This window comes from Gigantopelta aegis, chromosome 11, assembly GCF_016097555.1.
Source record: "Gigantopelta aegis isolate Gae_Host chromosome 11, Gae_host_genome, whole genome shotgun sequence".
Lineage (NCBI taxonomy): Eukaryota > Metazoa > Mollusca > Gastropoda > Neomphalida > Peltospiridae > Gigantopelta > Gigantopelta aegis.
This window is the reverse complement of record NC_054709.1, coordinates 10,163,763-10,182,683: the sequence shown is the minus strand read 5'-3', so window position 1 is coordinate 10,182,683 and position 18,921 is coordinate 10,163,763. Positions and strand designations below refer to the sequence as shown.

Below are 18,921 nucleotides of genomic sequence, written 5' to 3'. Positions count from 1 at the left end.
TAGAAGAGGAAGCAGTACATCGTCCACTGGGACAAAGTCCATGACAGCTGGACCCCATTTTAGGAAACTATCTTAGTGCTAAAAATCACCATACGTGCATAAGGTATTTAGGCACTTGAGGCGGATTTTAGGGCTAAGATCGCTTTTAAAATGGGGCTCAGGTACTACTGCACCTATTTCTTATGCTGTGAATGCCAAACCAGCGACAAGAGGATTTCTTCGATGTATCCATCGTCTGCAAGGGAGGAATTTATCATGAGACCTTGGACCAAGTCATCCAAAGACAAAGCAAAGGCATGTTTTATTTAATGACGCACTCAACACATTTTATTTACGGTTATATGGTGTCAGACATGGTTAAAGACTACACAGACAGGGTAGTACATACCACAGCCTTTGATATACCAGTCGTGGTGCACTGGCTGGAACGAGAAATAGCCCAATGGGCCCACCAACAGGGATCAATCCCACACCGACTACGCATCGAGCGAATGCTATACCACTGGGCTACGTCCCGCCCCTCCAAAGACAAAGACAGGAAAGCAAACAAGAGCTTCATGGTCTAGGCTTCATTTTGCTGCTGCCTAAAGTTTACAAATCTCTGCAGAGGCTGGAACATCAACAACTGCTGCAGGCACTTTGGAAACACTGTCAACCACATCAAAGTCGAGAGATCGAGAGAGAGAGAGATACAGAGAAAGAGAGAGAGAGAGACAAAGAAAGAGAGAAAAAAGGATGGCCCTGGAGATCACATTGACCAACTTCACACGTCTGTTTCCAGAGGATGTGGCGGTGACAAAGGAATGCTTGTTTTACGACTCCTTGACAATTTTCTAAAAACTAGTTGTACAGCTACTCGTTGTCTCATATAGGGTTATTTCGATACCCGATTGTGAGAGACAGGATTCCTACTGAAAAAGTAGTAATGGATCTTTTAAATTCACTTTCCCGATAGACAGGACAGGACAGTACATACCACAAACATACAAGTACATCTTTGTTGCACCAGTCGTAGGATACTGGTGGACACATACCCCCCACACCTAGAGTCCATAGAGGGTGATCAATCCTGAAACCCATCATACCTCAGGCAAGAGCATTCTATCAGTGAACTACACCCCCCACTCCCACCTCGCCCTGCCCCACTCAGTCTGGAAAGCAATGTAATACAATTGATTTGTCCATAAAAGACAAAAATGATTATCACAGAGTTCAATAATGATAATATCATAAACAAATCATGCATAATAAGGCTGACCAATCAAACATCTTTGGTTCTGATCATGTGGCATGCGCTTTAGATTTTTTCTTGCTCTCGACTGGATGGCTGGCTGGCTGCTCAATCTCCATATTTGCCCTGATTCACGATGTCTATGTCTGAGGTTCTTGTCAGACGAGACTCTCCAGTCTTTTTCGGACAGCTGTTTCCAGGATCTCCAGACTCGCCTGGTCCAATTCCTTCACCAGCAGGAGAGTGGCATGAAGAATGTGGGTGTTCTGAAATCAATAGAGAAACAAATCAGTTATGGTTTACAGGCCCTAATCTACAATTGACAGGGTACGAGAAGTGACTTCTCCCTTTCCAGAAGAAAGGGCAGAAAAATTAATAAAAATAGGCGAACTGAACATTTATCGGTACATTTCGTAACATTTTGACATGTTCCATGCTCATTCGGACAAATACTGAAATATATACACAGTTCTAATCGTAATATTTTGATATAAAATACCACTACTTCCGGTAATAAAATGTAAACAAAACAATTTTGTTTCATTAAAAATGTGAATCTGATATTATTAAGTAGTTGATAATGTGTCGTTATGTTAAAATAAAAGTAATCATTAGTATTTTCTGGCATTACTGAAATGAATGTGGCCAAGAATTGACTGGTCACTGCAATAATTCCATCAAATGTTCTTCCTCTAAATACATCTTCTACTACTCCCCACCACTCCGTCCTTGAACATTCACACTGAAATATTCTCATTATTAATTTCAAAGGACAGGTGTTGTACAAACTTACTCTAGCTTTTGTAGCATGAGTCGGCATGGACTTGGCGGTAGATATCTTGTCGATGGGCACGGGCTTCAAACCAAACTGTTCCCTGATGCGACTGAAGGTAGACAGACAAAGACTATGATGAGACGTCACCACACTTCAGGATTTCACAAATGGGACATACACAGAGGATAGCAGTTATTATCAAAGTTACATGTATGTTCTGAGTGAAATGATTTCACAAATGGGCCATACATAGAGGATAATGATCAAGATAGCAGTTATTATCAAAGTTACATGTATGTTCTGAGTGAAATGATTTCACAAATGGGCCATACATAGAGGATAATAATCAAGATAGCAGTTATTATCAAAGTTACATGTATGTTCTGAGTGAAATGATTTCACAAATGGGACATACACAGAGGATAATAATCAAGATAGCAGTTATTATCAAAGTTACATGTATGTTCTGAGTGAAATGATTTCACAAATGGGACATACACAGAGGATAATAATCAAGATAGCAGTTATTATCAAAGTTACATGAATGTTCTGAGTGAAATGATTTCACAAATGGGCCATACACAGAGGATAATAATCAAGATAGCAGTTATTATCAAAGTTACATGAATGTTCTGAGTGAAATGATTTCACAAATGGGCCATACATAGAGGATAATAATCAAGATAGCAGTTATTATCAAAGTTACATGTATGTTCTGAGTGAAATGATTTGACAAAAGAAAACTAGTTCATGAGTTTGTTATTCTATTTATTACCTCAGCTATTTTCAAAATCCATACTTCATGTAGGCTATATTATAGAAATGATGTAATCCACTTTACATACTGTTCTGAGTATTACTAGAAATTTGTATTTTGCAACCCCTGCAATTACCCGTGGCAATCGGCAATGCCATGGATATTGCCGCAGAGTTTTTCATTCTCTGCGGCATTTTGTTTTTTGCCGTGGACTATATTGGATTTTTTTTCAAGATGTATTTTTTTCCTTATTGTAAAAAATAAAATACACTTTGTGAACTGAAAACAGATTAAAAGTAAATATTAAAACAGTAACTACATCGTTATTACCAAATTATCTGAATCTCAGTTCCATCGGGCATGATCGGAAATATATGTAAGTTCAACCAGCAAACATTTCGTTAACATTCACAAACTATTTGATTGATTCCAGATGTGGCAAATATGGTTTACCATGAAGTGCTTAAACCAGTCTTGACAACGTTTTTGTGTTCAGTCTGGCTGAAATCAATCCACCATTAAAGCCAGTTTCAACTAGGTCATTGAATTCTGTGGACTGTTCATAGCACATGCATTGCAGGGACCACTGGATTTTAAGGGGTGACAGCTGGGCAATTCCAAGGTAACGGAATTACGAGTTGGAGAGATATTTCAGGCATTAAACTCAGCTAGTCCACATAAGAAAAATTATCATAATGATATAACTATGTAATACACTAGTGCTGCACTAGTGCTGGTTAAGGGCAGAAGTGAGACTCCTTACTGCTAAGTGTAGTGCATGGGTACTTAATTAAAGTCTGGTAACGGAATTACGCAAAACGGACACAATTTTTACGGACACTGCAAAACATCGACAAACTCTGTGAAGTATGATGAAAGAATTATTTATCTTCATGATGAAATGATGACCTAATGACTTGTGATTAACAAAATAGAAATTATATTACAAATTATCTTTTCATAATTTTGTTGTACAACATTGAATGCTGATAACGGCATTACACAGTTCGGTAACGGAATTACCGCTCTGAATTTACATTAGAACAAAATAATTTATTTACTTTAAATTTGGTTTACAAATATTTTGCATAATTTTATAAGTTAAATAATAACTCTGTATACTTATTTTAAGCATTCATACTAATATTTCAGTTGATAACTAGTTTCAATATCAGTAACATGTACACGTACATGTATATGAGTGGAGACATAAACCAGCACTAAACTGTGTACATATTACATAGTAAATGTTTAAAATGTTTGACAGCAATTGTACTTATTATAGAAGTCTATAAAAGAAAGATATATGTCAAGACATATTTCTGTACTGTTTATTATTATTTTGATAATGTCAAATCCTTGATGGATTACTCGATATAAGCACAAATGTATACATAATATATAGGCCTACTGTTGATTATTTAACTCAACACAAGTTACATAAAAAGATATCACTGATTTAAAAAAAAGAAGAAAAAAAAGATTTTGCTCATACTGAAAGTGAAAAAAAATAATCTGCAAAGATTTATTTAAAAAAAGAAAGAAAAAAAGTGCAAAGGAGTTTGTGTACACTGTAGTTCAGAATCAGCGGACATTTCATCCCGATAAAAACTTACAGAAATTAGCAATGTTGAATCGTTTTAATATGACTGAAATACTGGTCACCATTTTATAATTCTTGAAGTTAAAATGTTTACTTTTTTAAAATTTTGACAACTGGGATGAAACATACATGTACTTAAAATTTTTATTCTCTCGGCGGATTAATCACCGAGGTCAGTCCCTCCCTATTTTGGGAGGTTACAAGTTTTATGGCCCCAGGCTGGATCTGAACGTCACCGTTCACAGGTCTGTCTCCCATACAAACATGTCAGGTTTAAGGGAATCAAATGCTGTGATTGGCCATAATACTTTTATGGTCATTGGGATTACCAGCAAGGTGTAGAAACATTTACACATGTATCATTTAAAAAAAATTATTCTGAAAAATCGAAATTTCCTGCGGTTTGCAAATTGTGAAATGGTGCACCGAACCATGGGCCTAAAATCGCAGTTTTCGGTAATATTGAATAATCGTCCCATCCCTATTTATAATGCTCTGAAATATATCTCAATGGTCCAAATTTTTCACACACTGTCCCAAACCCTACATACACCATGTGCTGTCCATGTTTCTTTTGGCCTGTAATTTAAAAATAACAATAATGGTGGGCCATATTTTACTTCATATTTCGATATAATATTAGTAAGTTTTTACTATTTCGTCATGAATTTGCAGATTTTTAGTCAGCATAAGCTTTTAAATAATACTGCTTGGTTAAAGTTGATAAGATTTTCTTAATTTCTATACTGTTAATGGATGACTTATATTTGCTATGGGTGTTCCTCAGATGCATTTGGTGCCACTACTAGTACTACATGTATTACTGTGTGGTTTAAAAAAAAAAAAAAAGTCTATCTTCCTATTGGTACATCACTTGATGTATATGACTATATGGATACGACTCTTAAGAGTGCAACATTTTAGTACTATGTAGGTTTATACTAAAGTGCTTCTTGACAAAATATACCAAAGACGGTAACGGAATTACATTATGTTGACAGCTATAATTTTACTAATAATGCATGAATTTGAAAGTAAATGTGTATGATTATGTTCATTAACATTTACTCAGAGAATATGAGTTGATTCTTTGATTACATATATATGAACAATATAATCTTTTTGTTTGTTTTCGGTAACGGAATTACAAATTGATTCTATGTTTTCTAATTTCACCTATATCTAACAAAAAATATCTTTTTATTAAAGTGAATCATTCAATGTTGTACTTTGTTAGTGGTAAAACAAAAATACTAATAAAAAGAATATTACCTTCAATTACATGGCTGCTGTACACAAATTCATAGTGTGTATTATGGGAGTGTCATATTTTTAGTGTGACGGTATCCTCATAAAATGGCTAAAGTCAACCACATCCATTTATTTTATAATATTTTACTTACCAGATTTGGATTCTCCAGATAATTTTACATTAGAAACAATCTTAATATATAAGTAATAACATGATTTTAATTTTTGACTCCATGTCCACTTTAGTGCGGAATTGCCCAGCTTATACATTGTTAAACAGTGGCTATGGTGCGTTTCAGGTGTTTTATTTTCAGTAAAATGTTCATCATACACTCCTACAAGTCACTTGAAGTGTTATGGTCAGCCTGACGATGAGATATTTGTAGATATACATATACAGAGAGAGCTTGTTCCGATAGTCTAATTAAAATTTCTCCGACATTTATATATACCGGCCTCGGTGGCGTCGTGGTAGGCCATCGGTTTACAGGCTGGTAGGTACTAGGTTCGGATCCCAGTCGAGGCATGGGATTTTTAATCCAGATACTGACTCCAAACCCTGAGTGAGTGCTCCGCAAGGCTCACTGAGTAGGTGTAAACCACTTGCACCGACCAGTGATCTATAACTGGTTCAACAAAGGCCATGGTTTGTGCTATCCTGCATGTGGGAAGCGCAAATAAAAGATCCCTTGCTGCTAATCGGAAGAGTAGCCCATATAGTGGCGACAGTGGGTTTCCTCTCAAAATCTGTGTGGTCCTTAACCATATGTCTGACACCATATAACCATAAATAAAATGTGTTGAGTGCGTCATTAAATAAAACATTTCTTTCTTTCCGACATTTATATTGACAAAATATGCTACCCGTTTCTGATGCTGATTTACTTGGGTTTGAAACGGGGGCATTCGTCTTGGTGACAGATTACCTAACAGAAATTATACCCTTATTAAAGAAAATTATTTAAATTCTATATCGCTTTAAATACATTCTGACACTTTGATGTAATATAATTAAAAGATAAAGATTGAACTAGCACGTCAGTGTGGACTGACTACGCTGTACATGATAAATTGTCATCGCAACCCCATTGTTCTTGATCAGGCACGTTTCATTCGCGTGTTAACTGTTACGTCACTTTCAGTCAACGAATACCGCCAATGGTATAAATGAATCTTACAGCATATTGGCAAACAAAACAAATAAACTCATCATTCAAATTTACTTACAATTCAGAGTTGCAAACATGTTAACGGAAACATTGCCGTGGAAAATGCAGTGGACACTATTTTTCTGCATCAATTTTTTTTGCATTGGTCATTTTTTTAATTGCAGGAGGTTTTTTTTATTCACATTCATAGATAATTTTAGAAAACCAAAGTTCTATTTATGTTCAAAAATCTGTAACGGACTGTATTAAGATAATATTTTATTACAAATTTAGTAATAGAAACTTAGAAGTGTAAATACAAACTCTTTGAACTATGTGACCTCATTGTGTATGTTTGCCATTTAGTAACAACAACGTCATTGGTTTATAAGCCCCAAATTGTGCACAATATTGTATGTTATACCAATGCATAATAATTTCTCAGTGAGAAATCACAATTTTTATTTCCCCGGCTATATGTTTTTAGTGTCAACAGAACCACTTCTATTAGCAATCTTCATTTGAAGTTGGGACATTTAATATAAAACCTAGTAAAAGGGGCAATAACTCCTTACTTCGCTTCCTCCATGCTAAACGGGGAGTTAACTCCTTACTTCGTTTCCTCCATTCTAAGTATGATCTTGTAAAAGGGGAGTTAACTCCTTACTTCGTTTAATCCATGCTAAGTATGATATGGTAAAAGGGGAGTCAACTCCTTGCTTAGTTTTCCTCCATGCCAAGTACAACCCAGTAAAAGAAGAGTTAGCTCCTTCGTTTCCTCCATGCTATGACCTAGTAAAAAAGGGGAGATAACTCCTTACTTCGTTTCCTCCATGCTAAGTATGAGCTGGTAAAAGTGGAGTTATACGAATGATAAAAGGGGAGTTAACTCCTTACTTTGTTTCCTCCATGCTAAGTATGGCCTGTTAAAAGGGGCGTTATACAACCTGTTAAAAGAGGAATTATATGACCTGGTAAAAGGTGAGTTAATTCCTTACTTTGTTTCCCCCATGATAACTATGACCTGGTAAAAGTGAAGTTATACGACCTGGTAAAAGGGGAGTTAACTCCTTACTTGGTTTCCTCCATTCCAATTATGACCTGGTAAAAGGGGAGCTATACGACCTGGTAAAAGGATAGTTAAATCCTTACTTCGTTTCCTCCATGCTAAGTACGGCCTGGTATAAGGGAAGCTATATGACCTGGTAAAAGGGGAGTTAACTCCTTACTTTGTTTCCTTCATGATAAGCACGACTTGGCAAAAGGGGAGCTATACGACCTGGTAAAAAGAATAGTTATCTCCTTACTTAGTTTCCTCCATGCTAAGTATGACCTGGTAAAAGGGGAGCTACACGACCTGGTAAAAGGGTAATTATCTCCTTAGTTCCTGGAAGATACGGACAGAAGTGAAAAAAGAGGATAACCTTGAGTCACTGGACAGAACACAGCAAGTAATCATCTTTAGAACGAGGACTGACCACTGTCGTCTGCTCTCCCACCTCTATTGTCTCAGACTTGCCCACACTGATGTCTGTCCCTGTGGTACAGATGCCCAAACACTTGAACACATTCTTCAGTCCTGTCTATCATATAGCACCCTGAGAAAAGAAACCTGGCCGTATCCAGTGGAACTAAAAGAGAAACTTTGGGGACCGACGTCATCCATTCGATGGACAGCGGACTTCCTGGTGAGAACAGGACAGGAAGTCTGAGCATGGCCTTGGGAACGCAGAAGAAGAAGAAGATCTCCGTAGTTCGTTTCCTCCATGCTAAGCACGACCTGGTAAAAGTGGATTTACACGACCTGGTAAAAGTGGATTTACACGACCTGGTAAAAGGGTAATTATCTCCTTACTTCGTTTCCTCCATTCCAAGTATGACCTGGAGTTATTAACTCCTTACTTTGTTTCCTTCATGATAAGCACGACTTGGCAAAAGGGGAGCTATACGACCTGGTAAAAAGAATAGTTATCTCCTTACTTAGTTTCTGTCCCTGTGGTACAGATGCCCAAACACTTGAACACATTCTTCAGTCCTGTCTATCATATAGCACCCTGAGAAAAGAAACCTGGCCGTATCCAGTGGAACTAAAAGAGAAACTTTGGGGATGTCATCCATTCGATGGACAGCGGACTTCCTGGTGAGAACAGGACAGGAAGTCTGAGCATGGCCTTGGGAACGCAGAAGAAGAAGAAGATCTCCGTAGAGAAGACCTGGTAAAAGTGGATTTACACGACCTGGTAAAAGTGGATTTACACGACCTGGTAAAAGGGTAATTATCTCCTTACTTCGTTTCCTCCATTCCAAGTATGACCTGGTAAAATGGGAGTTACATGACCTGGTAAAAGGGGAGTTAACTCCTTACTTGGTTTCCTCCATTCCAAGTATGACCTGGTAAAATGGGAGCTATACGACCTGGTAAAAGGATAGTTAACACCTTACATTGTTCCCTCCATGCTAAGGATGACCTGGTAAAAGGGGAGTTATACAGCCTGGTAAAAGGGGAGCTATACGACCTGGTAAAAGGGGAGTTAACTCATTACTTTGTTTCCTTCATGCTAAGTACGACCTGGTAAAAGGGGAGTTATATGACCTGGTAAAAAGAGTAGTTATCTCTTTACTTAGTTTTCTCAATGCTAAGTATGACCTGGTAAAAGTGGATTTACACGACCTGGTAAAAGGGTAGCTATTTCCTTACTTTGTTTCCTCCATGCTGAGTATGACTGCTTCGTGCTGTTTCTGCCTGGCGTCTTCCTCCACTCTCTCCTCGACTGCCGCGTCCCCAGCGGCTCCGTTCACTTCCTGCGCCTCGACCAACAGAGGCGTGAGAACTCTTGCCGGCTCGGTGACAGACGCAGTCAGTTCTGGGGGGCTAACTTCGTCCCCTTCCTCCAGTGCCTCGTTTACCTCGTCTTCTGTTACAGCTGAAATTACAAACATATATAGAGGGGCATAGAAAAACTACATAACGCTCAATGGGGGTGGATGGGTTGGTGTATGTCCAAATGTTATGTGGCATTAAAGTGGGTGGGTGGATTACTAAACAGCATTACCCCCATTTTTTTTTTTTTTTTAAATCATGAATGCTCTAAGTCATGGTGACAATGTGTAATGTAGTTAGTTATGGCTAAATGTATACAGACAATCAGGGTTTCCGCCACTGATGGGCTGCAAAAATCTTTTCAGCAAAGTCATAACGTGTATATATAAAGTACAATACAGGGCTCGACAGTAAGGATTGTCCGCCTGTCTGGGACAGATAGAATTTACTGGGGACATGTGAATACCCCATTTCACCTGTCTGACCGGACAGGTGCTTCAAAATCCGATTATATCGCTAATTTTTCGCATTTATTCAGCGTGAACTCGATCTTGAACTTCCAATACGCATGCGTTAAAATGCCACAACGCAACAGATCGATCGCAATACTTCTTATGGCAAGCCATGGCTTTATGTAGCGCGCTGTGATTGGTCAATTGCTGTCATCTGCAGTACGTCGTCTGCTGGACTGGAAAAGGGCCAGGGGAGGCATATATTTACTAAGTATTTTCTCACAAAACAACCCTTCTTAATCAATAAAAAACCATGCAGTGATTTCAGTAGAATTCGGAAGTAGTTGGCAGAGTAGCAAATGTAAACGGCAAAAGACCTACATACATCATACTCCCATCTGTATAAATAGTTGAATCAGCAAGATTGAAAGTAGACAGCAAAATAATTTAATTAGGGTAACATAGATGGACAATTTAGCACCATAGATTATAAGTTGTCAATGCCGGCACCTATTGAAAACAATAACATGTGACATCCAGTAAAAACACCCCATCAATATATCTGCCAAATAATTTAATTTTTATCACTTTCTGACGAAGCATAAACTTGTGTTTTTCATGATAATTAATATAACCACATCATGAAAACATGTTTAGAAGTCTATGGTGTGAACTAGTTATGATCTTTGGAATAATATGGAGCTAACGTTTTTGTTGGTACAATATTAATGTTCTGTCTGATGAATTGTATGTAGAGTTATTTCTCTTATTTGACAACCTATATTTTTCTGCTTTTAGGCTTATTTTTAGTATAAAGGCATACAATCATGTGTTTATTTACATATTTCATGGTCAATATTTTGCATGTATAATTCATATTTGGTCAGTTGCAGCAATCAATGTATGCCACTGTGTGTGTTTAAACTGCTTAGTGGTGCATGCAATTTAATATGCATTAACACATCAGATATAATATATATAATGGTTGTAGCCGTGACATCTTCGTAGAGGTACTTGATGGATCGCCGACAAGCATTGTCACTTTGATATTGGTTACCCATCTTAGCACCATTCTTTTCATGAAGTGACAATAACTTTGGGTAGAGTGAAGGGGAGCTCCTCCTTAACAATGAAGTAAGCTGTATTAAATAGCTTTTCCTTTGTGGCAATGTTCTTTTCATATCAGATATATTATGTCAGTATGTTTTATTTATTTTTAGTTCCTGTGATATGTGACTAGATTGGTGAACGATTGTTTGAAACACTGGTGCTGAGGTTTATCTTATTGAGCATATCAATCAGTTGATTTTGTTTATATTCTTTGTTTTGTTTATTGTGATATGGATGCGACTACAATTGATGTTTGGTCATTTGAAACTTGAGTGCTAATGTTCATCTTATTAAACATAATATTCATCAGTTGATTGTTGTCATTTGATTGTGGGTTTGTTTTTTTGTTTTTTAAACTGAGATTTGTGACTCACTGACTACATTGAAGATTTTATTGTTAAGTTCACAATCTTATTTTGTGATGCAATAAAGATTCTTCTAGTCGACTCCTGGATACTGATTTTTAACTCATGTCATGTGATGAATGCGAATTTTTTTTTTATATATATACATGTATATATATATTCAAGGACATGTGGTATATCTGATGGGACAGGTAGTTTTATATTTTGCATGTCCTATAGGACAGGTGCCTTAAAAATTTAATGTAGAGCCCTGCAATAAAAACTCTCTTTGTAACACTCTTTGTCTTTTTAGTAAATTATGTTTAAAGTCATACAGGAACATTTAAACAACTTTTTAACATTAAAAAATCCATTATATTTGAAAATGTTAGGGTATGCATCAGTACCCTAAATATATTTTAGGGTATGCATTTCCACCTAATATACCCTCTGGAAAAATCCCTGACACTAACAATTTTAATTCAAGGTGAAATACGTACCCGACTCTATTCAATGTGTGAAGGAAAGGAAGGAAATGGTTTATTTAAGGACGCACTCAACACATTTTATTGACTTTTATATGACATCGGACATATGGTTAAGGACCACACAGATATTGAGGGAGGAAACCTGCTGTCGCCACTTCCTAGGCTCCTCTTTTCGATTAGCAGCAAGGGATCTTTTATATGCACCATCCCATAGACAGGATAGCACATACCACAGCCTTTGATGTACCAGTTGTGGTGCACTGGCTGTAGTCAGAAATAGCCCAATGGGTCCACTGATAGGGATTGATCCCAAACCGACCGCGCATCGAACAAGCACTTTACCACTGGGTTACATCTCGCCCCCTCAATGTGTGGATTATATGAATATTTGATTTAACATAATAAGACATTTAAAATGATGTTTATGCATGAAACATTTATATTTAGAATGCAAAACCAACATCCTGCTTTGTGTAGGTGCAGTGTATAAACTTGTTTATGATTATACATGTATTAATTAATAATTATTTACTATTACCATTAGTTTAGTATCATGTTTGTCTGTGCCATGCTTATACAAATGTGTTATAAATAGCACACGTTTTGCACCGTTCCAAGGCCAGCACCTGTGCCCAGGACAGGCATGTGCTACAACAGCTTGTTCTGAATGTGCACGTTAAACACTCTGACCTGACTTGACCCAGTTCCATATGTGAAATGTTTATGTGCAATTAAGTTTTATTTTATCTTATCTTATCTTTTTTTTTTTGGTGTGTGTGTGTGTCTGTGTGTGTGTGTATAATAGTCTAGTGTTATAGCTAGAGGAGACGGCAGGGATCTCATTTGGGCAAAAGCAGCATTACATATTTTAACAGGCATAAAATGGCTATTATCTCTAGTATGAGAGATCACAAGACTTCATAATATGCTGTCATGTGGGATAAAAAAAAAAAAAAACAGAAAAAAAGAAAAGAAAAGGTAGTTGACATTTTATAAGAAAATTCTCTACAAATATATGAAAATCGACTATTTCAATAATTTAAACAAAATGCTTTCCAGCATCAAGAACCCTTAATACTGACCCACATTATCCAGCTTCTGCAGGTTTGGCAGAATGCGTAGGACGGTGAGTCTGTAGTTGTCGCAAGTCGCACACGGATTATCGGCCAGCCACAGGCTACGTAGACGCGGCAGATGCTTCAGGTAATGAATGTCACTGAGGTTCTCTATGTTATTCTTCCGGACGTAGAGTTCCTGTAAGTTCGGACAGTGTGCGAAATGCTCAAGACTGGATACCATATTTACACTGAAAAACAAAATCAGAAAAAAAGAAGAAAAAAAATCAGGGCTAACTCTGGATGATCAGAAAATTTTGCCAAATCAACATTTTAAACTATAAAAATTGCAAAAATCCCAGTTATTTTCTAATAAAATAACATTTATTACATGAAATTTATTCGCCAAATTAAAATAAAATTCGCCATTGGCAAATTTGGCCAGTGCCAGAGCTAGCCCTGGATATAATCGTAGAAATTTCGAATATATTAATGTATTGCAAAGGGACAATATTGACAATGTGATTGCGATTATGGTGTTTGTAATATTTAAAGAAAAAATAATAATTAAGAAGAAAAGGTATTTGCCAAAAGTATTATTTAAGTCAATACAACACATAACTTAAGAAAAGATTACCCCGGCTTATACAGGTACACAAGGCAGATAATATAGAGATATAGAGTCAAATTAAAAGGTCGGCTTATCCAAGGAGTCGCCTAATCCACGGCAATAAACGGTAAACAAGAATTCTGTGAAATAAAATGTCTTGCATAATTAAACGGTCTTCTCCATGAGCAAAAGATCATTTGCTTGTTCAAAACGGTGCTACTACGCGAGTAATCAAAAGAAGTTTTAAATAGCATGGATGATCACTCGCCTTCCCTGATGAAGACTGATAAACATACACATGGTCCTGCTCATAGTTGTATCAATAGAGATTCATCTCAATGAATGTTAAAAATTGTTCTGTTAAATTATTTAATTTTATTAAACATTAAAAAAAAATTGCAGTGTAAATTTAGTCCTAACAAAAACAACAAATTAAATTCTAAAATTAAAGATGTTGTTTTTCTAAATCCATTTGGAGCCAAAAATTAGAATAAGAAATTAGCAATCAAAAATTTAAATTAATTCTGTTTATATACCATTTTTAACTGTAGATATTTGCTAAGTAATGTTTTGTTGTGTTACTAAAACAAATTATGTAATACATTTATGTTAATAATTATACTAATACTAAATAAAAAAGAAAGAATTAAAAATACATAAAGTATGTATATTCAATATGTAATCATGATAATTAACTATAATCAGATATAGCTTTCATTATTTGATATTTGTGGCATTTGGTCCTGAGAAAAACATGGCGAGTTGTACATGTAGACCAATAAACTAGAATTGGGAATGGGGTGGGTGGGAGATGGTGAAACGAGAAAAGTTGATTTAATTCTGGAACAAACTATTGTTTACATTTATCAAAATTGGTGGTGGTTAATAACTGTCTGTCCTTCCAGAAACCCACAAATACTAGTACCTTAAACTGCATACTTCCAGATTGGACATCTCTCTTACAATGCTGACATCTCTGATGTTTGACGCCCTGCAAATATAGATATCAAAGGTGACAGAAACATAATACAAACAAACAGCCTCGGTGGTGTCATGGTTAAGCCATCGGACATGAGGCTGGTAGGTACTGGGATCACAGCCCCGAATATAATTTATAAATGTTGTCAACTTAAACTGATGTAAATAACGTTATTTTTATGGGCATTTTAGCACATTTTCTATTACATCCTGGTATAACTAATATGTCACTTTGAGTGTCAACAAGCAGCCCGACTTTGCTAGATGTGATTTTTCATGTTACATTTTGTGTCATTTCTAAATAATAAAATGCTGAGTTTTGAAACCCCCCCCACAAATTCCGAAAGGCAATGTATTTTAAAGGAAATAAAACAAAAGTTTGTTTTAATGACATACATGTAGCATGGTTTTGAGCCTTTTGTTTTTGTGGAACTGAAGAATCATCTTGTTCAATTTCTTTTAAAGTTGATTTTTGTTATCGGTATTGTTGTACGTTTAAGCGGTTTGCAAGACATTATAAGAAGAAATCAGATCTAACATCATGAAACAAATACTTACATGACATAATCCCCCCCCCCTCCCCCCCCCATTACGGTAATTAACAATATGGGACTAACTTAAACACTGAGCACTATAAAACAGTACACTTGTGTACTTTTGTATTTTGACAACAACAAAAAAAAACCCACTACTTTTGGAACTGGACAGTACATTTCATGTATGTTGAAAAATTTGAAATGTTCAGCAGTTCTCGGTTTTTCTAAAAAATATTTAAAATGTATCCATTAATTTCAAAGATTTTAGGGCATACAATTTTACCTTTTGTACCCTCTGACCAGCATGTTTTTTTGCCATGGACATTTTCTTAACCTTGACTACGTACTGCCATCAAGATATCTCACCCGATGTCACACCAGTCGACATACTGTACACTGTATACAGTGCATTCCCCAATTCATATTTATAACCGATCTAAAATATCATAAAAATTATAAAACCCCACGAAAATACTGATTCAAATATGAATTTTATTTTATGTATTTATAAATTATTTAAGTGAATATATGTTAGTAAAAATTATAAACTTGTATCCACTCAACGTTTTTTGTCATAAATTAATCCAGTAGTTTAAAGGTTAAGCAAAATACGAAGTGCGTCGAATCACCGGTCGTGCCGATACACCGGACACAGCTGTATACATATTGATAGATTTAATGACTTAATCTATTTTAATTAAAGCAAAATAAACCAGTAGGCCCTAAATTGCCTGTGAAATAATTTACACATGCTAATTTGTTAAGCAGGGCCCATGCCTATAAAACTTTTAGTCCAGACTCAATCTCTAATGACATCACACACATATAATTTGTATGGCGTTGTTATGACATTACTGTCTCAGACTATTAATTTAGAGTCTCGTGTCCAAACTCTAGTTTTATAAGCACCAGCCCTGATGTCATTAGTTTACAAAATAGAATTACTTCCCTTGAATTCACAAAATTCAATTTTGATCGGTTAGAACTGAAGATTTATTTATTACTAATTAAAATTATCATTATTTGAAAAATGTTCCACCAAATCATGAAAACTGAACCTACCAACAATTTAATTTTCTAACACTTTCTAAATCTTGAGCTCTTGTTCGTGCTAGAACAAGTGCTTCTGTCAATTTCCCTGTAAACTTTTCCGTTAACGCCATATTTGTTCCTTCTATTTTAACTTCCTCCAGTGCTCAGAGAACCACACAATTGTATTATTACTAATAAGGGGATTCTCAGTTCAGTCGGTAGAGCGCTCGCCTGAAATGCCTTGATCAGGGACGGATCCAGAAGGATGGGGGGGGGGGGACACAAGATTCTAAAACGGGCAAGTTTGAATTTACCAAAGGCATATGAGCCGAGTTCGTAAAGGGAACGACATAAGCTCCGATGGGGTGAAAAAAGATCGCCTGAATAGGAAAGAACGAGTGACTTTCCTTAGTAATAACAGCTAGCTATAGTGCATCCCACAGGGAACGCCCTTTTTCACGCTATGAAATTAATTACGAATTATTTAGTTCTGAGTCGATTGTTTTCTAAATTGTACACAACAATAGTCTTCTTTTTTTGTGTCTTTTTTTTTTAATTTCCAAAACGCTTAGCTTCTTACATCAAACAAAATTGAAATTATTTACACAATATATTTGTGTAGGAAGATGGAACGGACTATATAGCTAGCTAGTTACTAAGTATATAGTTTATGTAACACGTTGAACATGTATAAGAACAAAAAAACATGAACGTTTATTTAATCTGGTAACCTAATTATAGTTTCTCTCGCGTCCCTTCAACGCAACTCTTTTGTATAACGATACCACTAGAGCACATTGATTTATTGATCATTGGCTATTGGATGTCAAACATTTGATAATTTTGACATATAGTCTTAGAGAGCAAACCCGCTACATTTCCATTTTAATAGCAAGGGATCGTTTATATACACCATCCCACAGACATGATAGTATATACCACGGCCTTTGAGCGAGCGAATAATTTTTGTATGCTCCTATACCACTAGAGTTTCGAGCATGTCCGTCCCGGGGCCTGTCTCTACATAGCCAGTGACTTGCTCTGGGACAGAAAAAATTAAGGGGACAATTTTGAAATTTACATCCAAAAATTAAATAGTGGGCCTCTAAAATTTTGATGCGCATCTCTAATTAATATAATTAATAAAAAAATAATAATAATCTACTCATTAAATTTGGTCGCTAGATTAGATCGGGCGGTCGAAAAGAAATTAGATAGATAGATAACTAGTTTAACGTGTTCCAGAGTCCGACCTCCGACAAGATCGGTGGCCTGACTCGGGATGGGAAGGGCGGGGGGAGGGGGGTAGTGTTGAAAATGGGCAGAATTTTAAAAATAGCAATTAGTAAAAACGTTAGTAGAATAAATAAAAAAATAAAAAAAGTTACGAGCCAAAAATAAAAAGAACTGACTGCTCGGCCGAATAGGGCCTATTTATATAATTTGGAGCATTTTAGAAGGACAGTCCAACAATAAATAAGAGAAAGAAGAGAGGATCGGACTATTTAATAATATTTTTTTTTTTAAAAGAAGTAATTTCGACATAAAATTTTAAACGGAGGTCTAAAAGTTTAAAGTCCGATCTATATGTCCTGAGAAAGGTTGACGCCTACGGCGAGCTGATGAGGGGTCCGGTGGTCAAGGTCGGGACTTCGTCCTTCCTGTCCATAATAGCTGGTATGACCTGGTGGTAGCCGACGCCGAAGATAGCCTTGAGGATCCTGTGGATGGTCTGGCTATCCATCTCTCGCAGCAGGATCGCTTGTCGGTAGCAGTCTCGGCGCCGGTGGGTTCGAAGTTCGAAGTCGGTACCATCCTGTAGTGGTATCCAGGCCTGGTTGAGAAACTTCCCCATCAGCTTTCTGCGTCGGTGGTGTCCCCCTGCACGCAATGCCGGAACGCTGGCTTGATCTTCTTGACTTGAAGCTTCCATGCGTCTTCCGGCTGAGCTGGGGAGGGGGGGGGGGGGGGGGGTAAGTTGGCGGCTCGGTGTCTTGTCCGTGTCTGGCTGGATGGCAGGTGTAGTGACCTTACGCTTCGCCGCAACAACAACAACAACAGTGTCCCTTGACTGCTCAAAGGGAGCGGTCGGTAAAGTTGACCGCTGCACCGGAGCAGGCGTGGAAGTCGACGCAGGAGGCGGTGGCGGCGACTGAGCCATGGCGGTGTTCAGTAGACCTGTCGTAGCGTCTAAGGTGGGCTCCGCAGGTGGCGTCGTCCTCTTCGGTCGGCGAACTTGTAGTGGGGGGGGGGGGCGACACAGACGGAACCGCCGCTGGCGGTTGAGCCTCCCGCTTTGGTCCCTCCTGAGCCGCCCCTGGCACATTTCTTCCTCCTTCTCCTCTTCTTCTTGGAGTCCGCGTCGCCGTAAACCAAAGTCACAGTCACCCGTGACCCGGTGAACTCGACGCGGTACTCCACAAGCATTCTGAAGCTTGCCATAAGTAACCCCAGGTGGGAGGGGGCAAGTTAAGAGCGCACAGCGAAACATCCAGCTTCATAGTGATCTAACAGCGGAATGACGGCCTTTGAAGGAGATACTGTCTCACCGCCACGTCAGACATAGTCCGGGAGCCAAGTCCCGATTTTAGGCCATACCCTGCAATACGAGTTAAAGTTTTTTTCTTTGGTGATTTTGGCAGACTGGGTGGTAGTCTTCAATTTCCAGGTGGATGACCGCTCGTCACCATTGAGCATTGATTAATCCTTTTCTGTTGGAACCGCAAAATC

At 37.4% G+C, this 18,921-nt stretch overlaps 1 protein-coding gene across 1 annotated transcript; it reads right to left on the bottom strand.

Annotated features, from left to right (window-relative positions):
* Window positions 1-428: 428 nt before the first annotated feature.
* On the bottom strand, window positions 429-16,322 carry LOC121384954 (cilia- and flagella-associated protein 410-like). Its single transcript, XM_041515447.1, has 6 exons — window positions 16,222-16,322; window positions 14,571-14,636; window positions 13,063-13,286; window positions 9,464-9,689; window positions 2,025-2,115; window positions 429-1,497 (listed from the first exon to the last, which is right to left on the bottom strand). The coding sequence occupies exons 1-6, from the start codon at window positions 16,320-16,322 to the stop codon at window positions 1,390-1,392; spliced, it is 816 nt and encodes a 271-aa protein (XP_041371381.1). The 3' UTR covers window positions 429-1,389.
* Window positions 16,323-18,921: the final 2,599 nt, after the last annotated feature.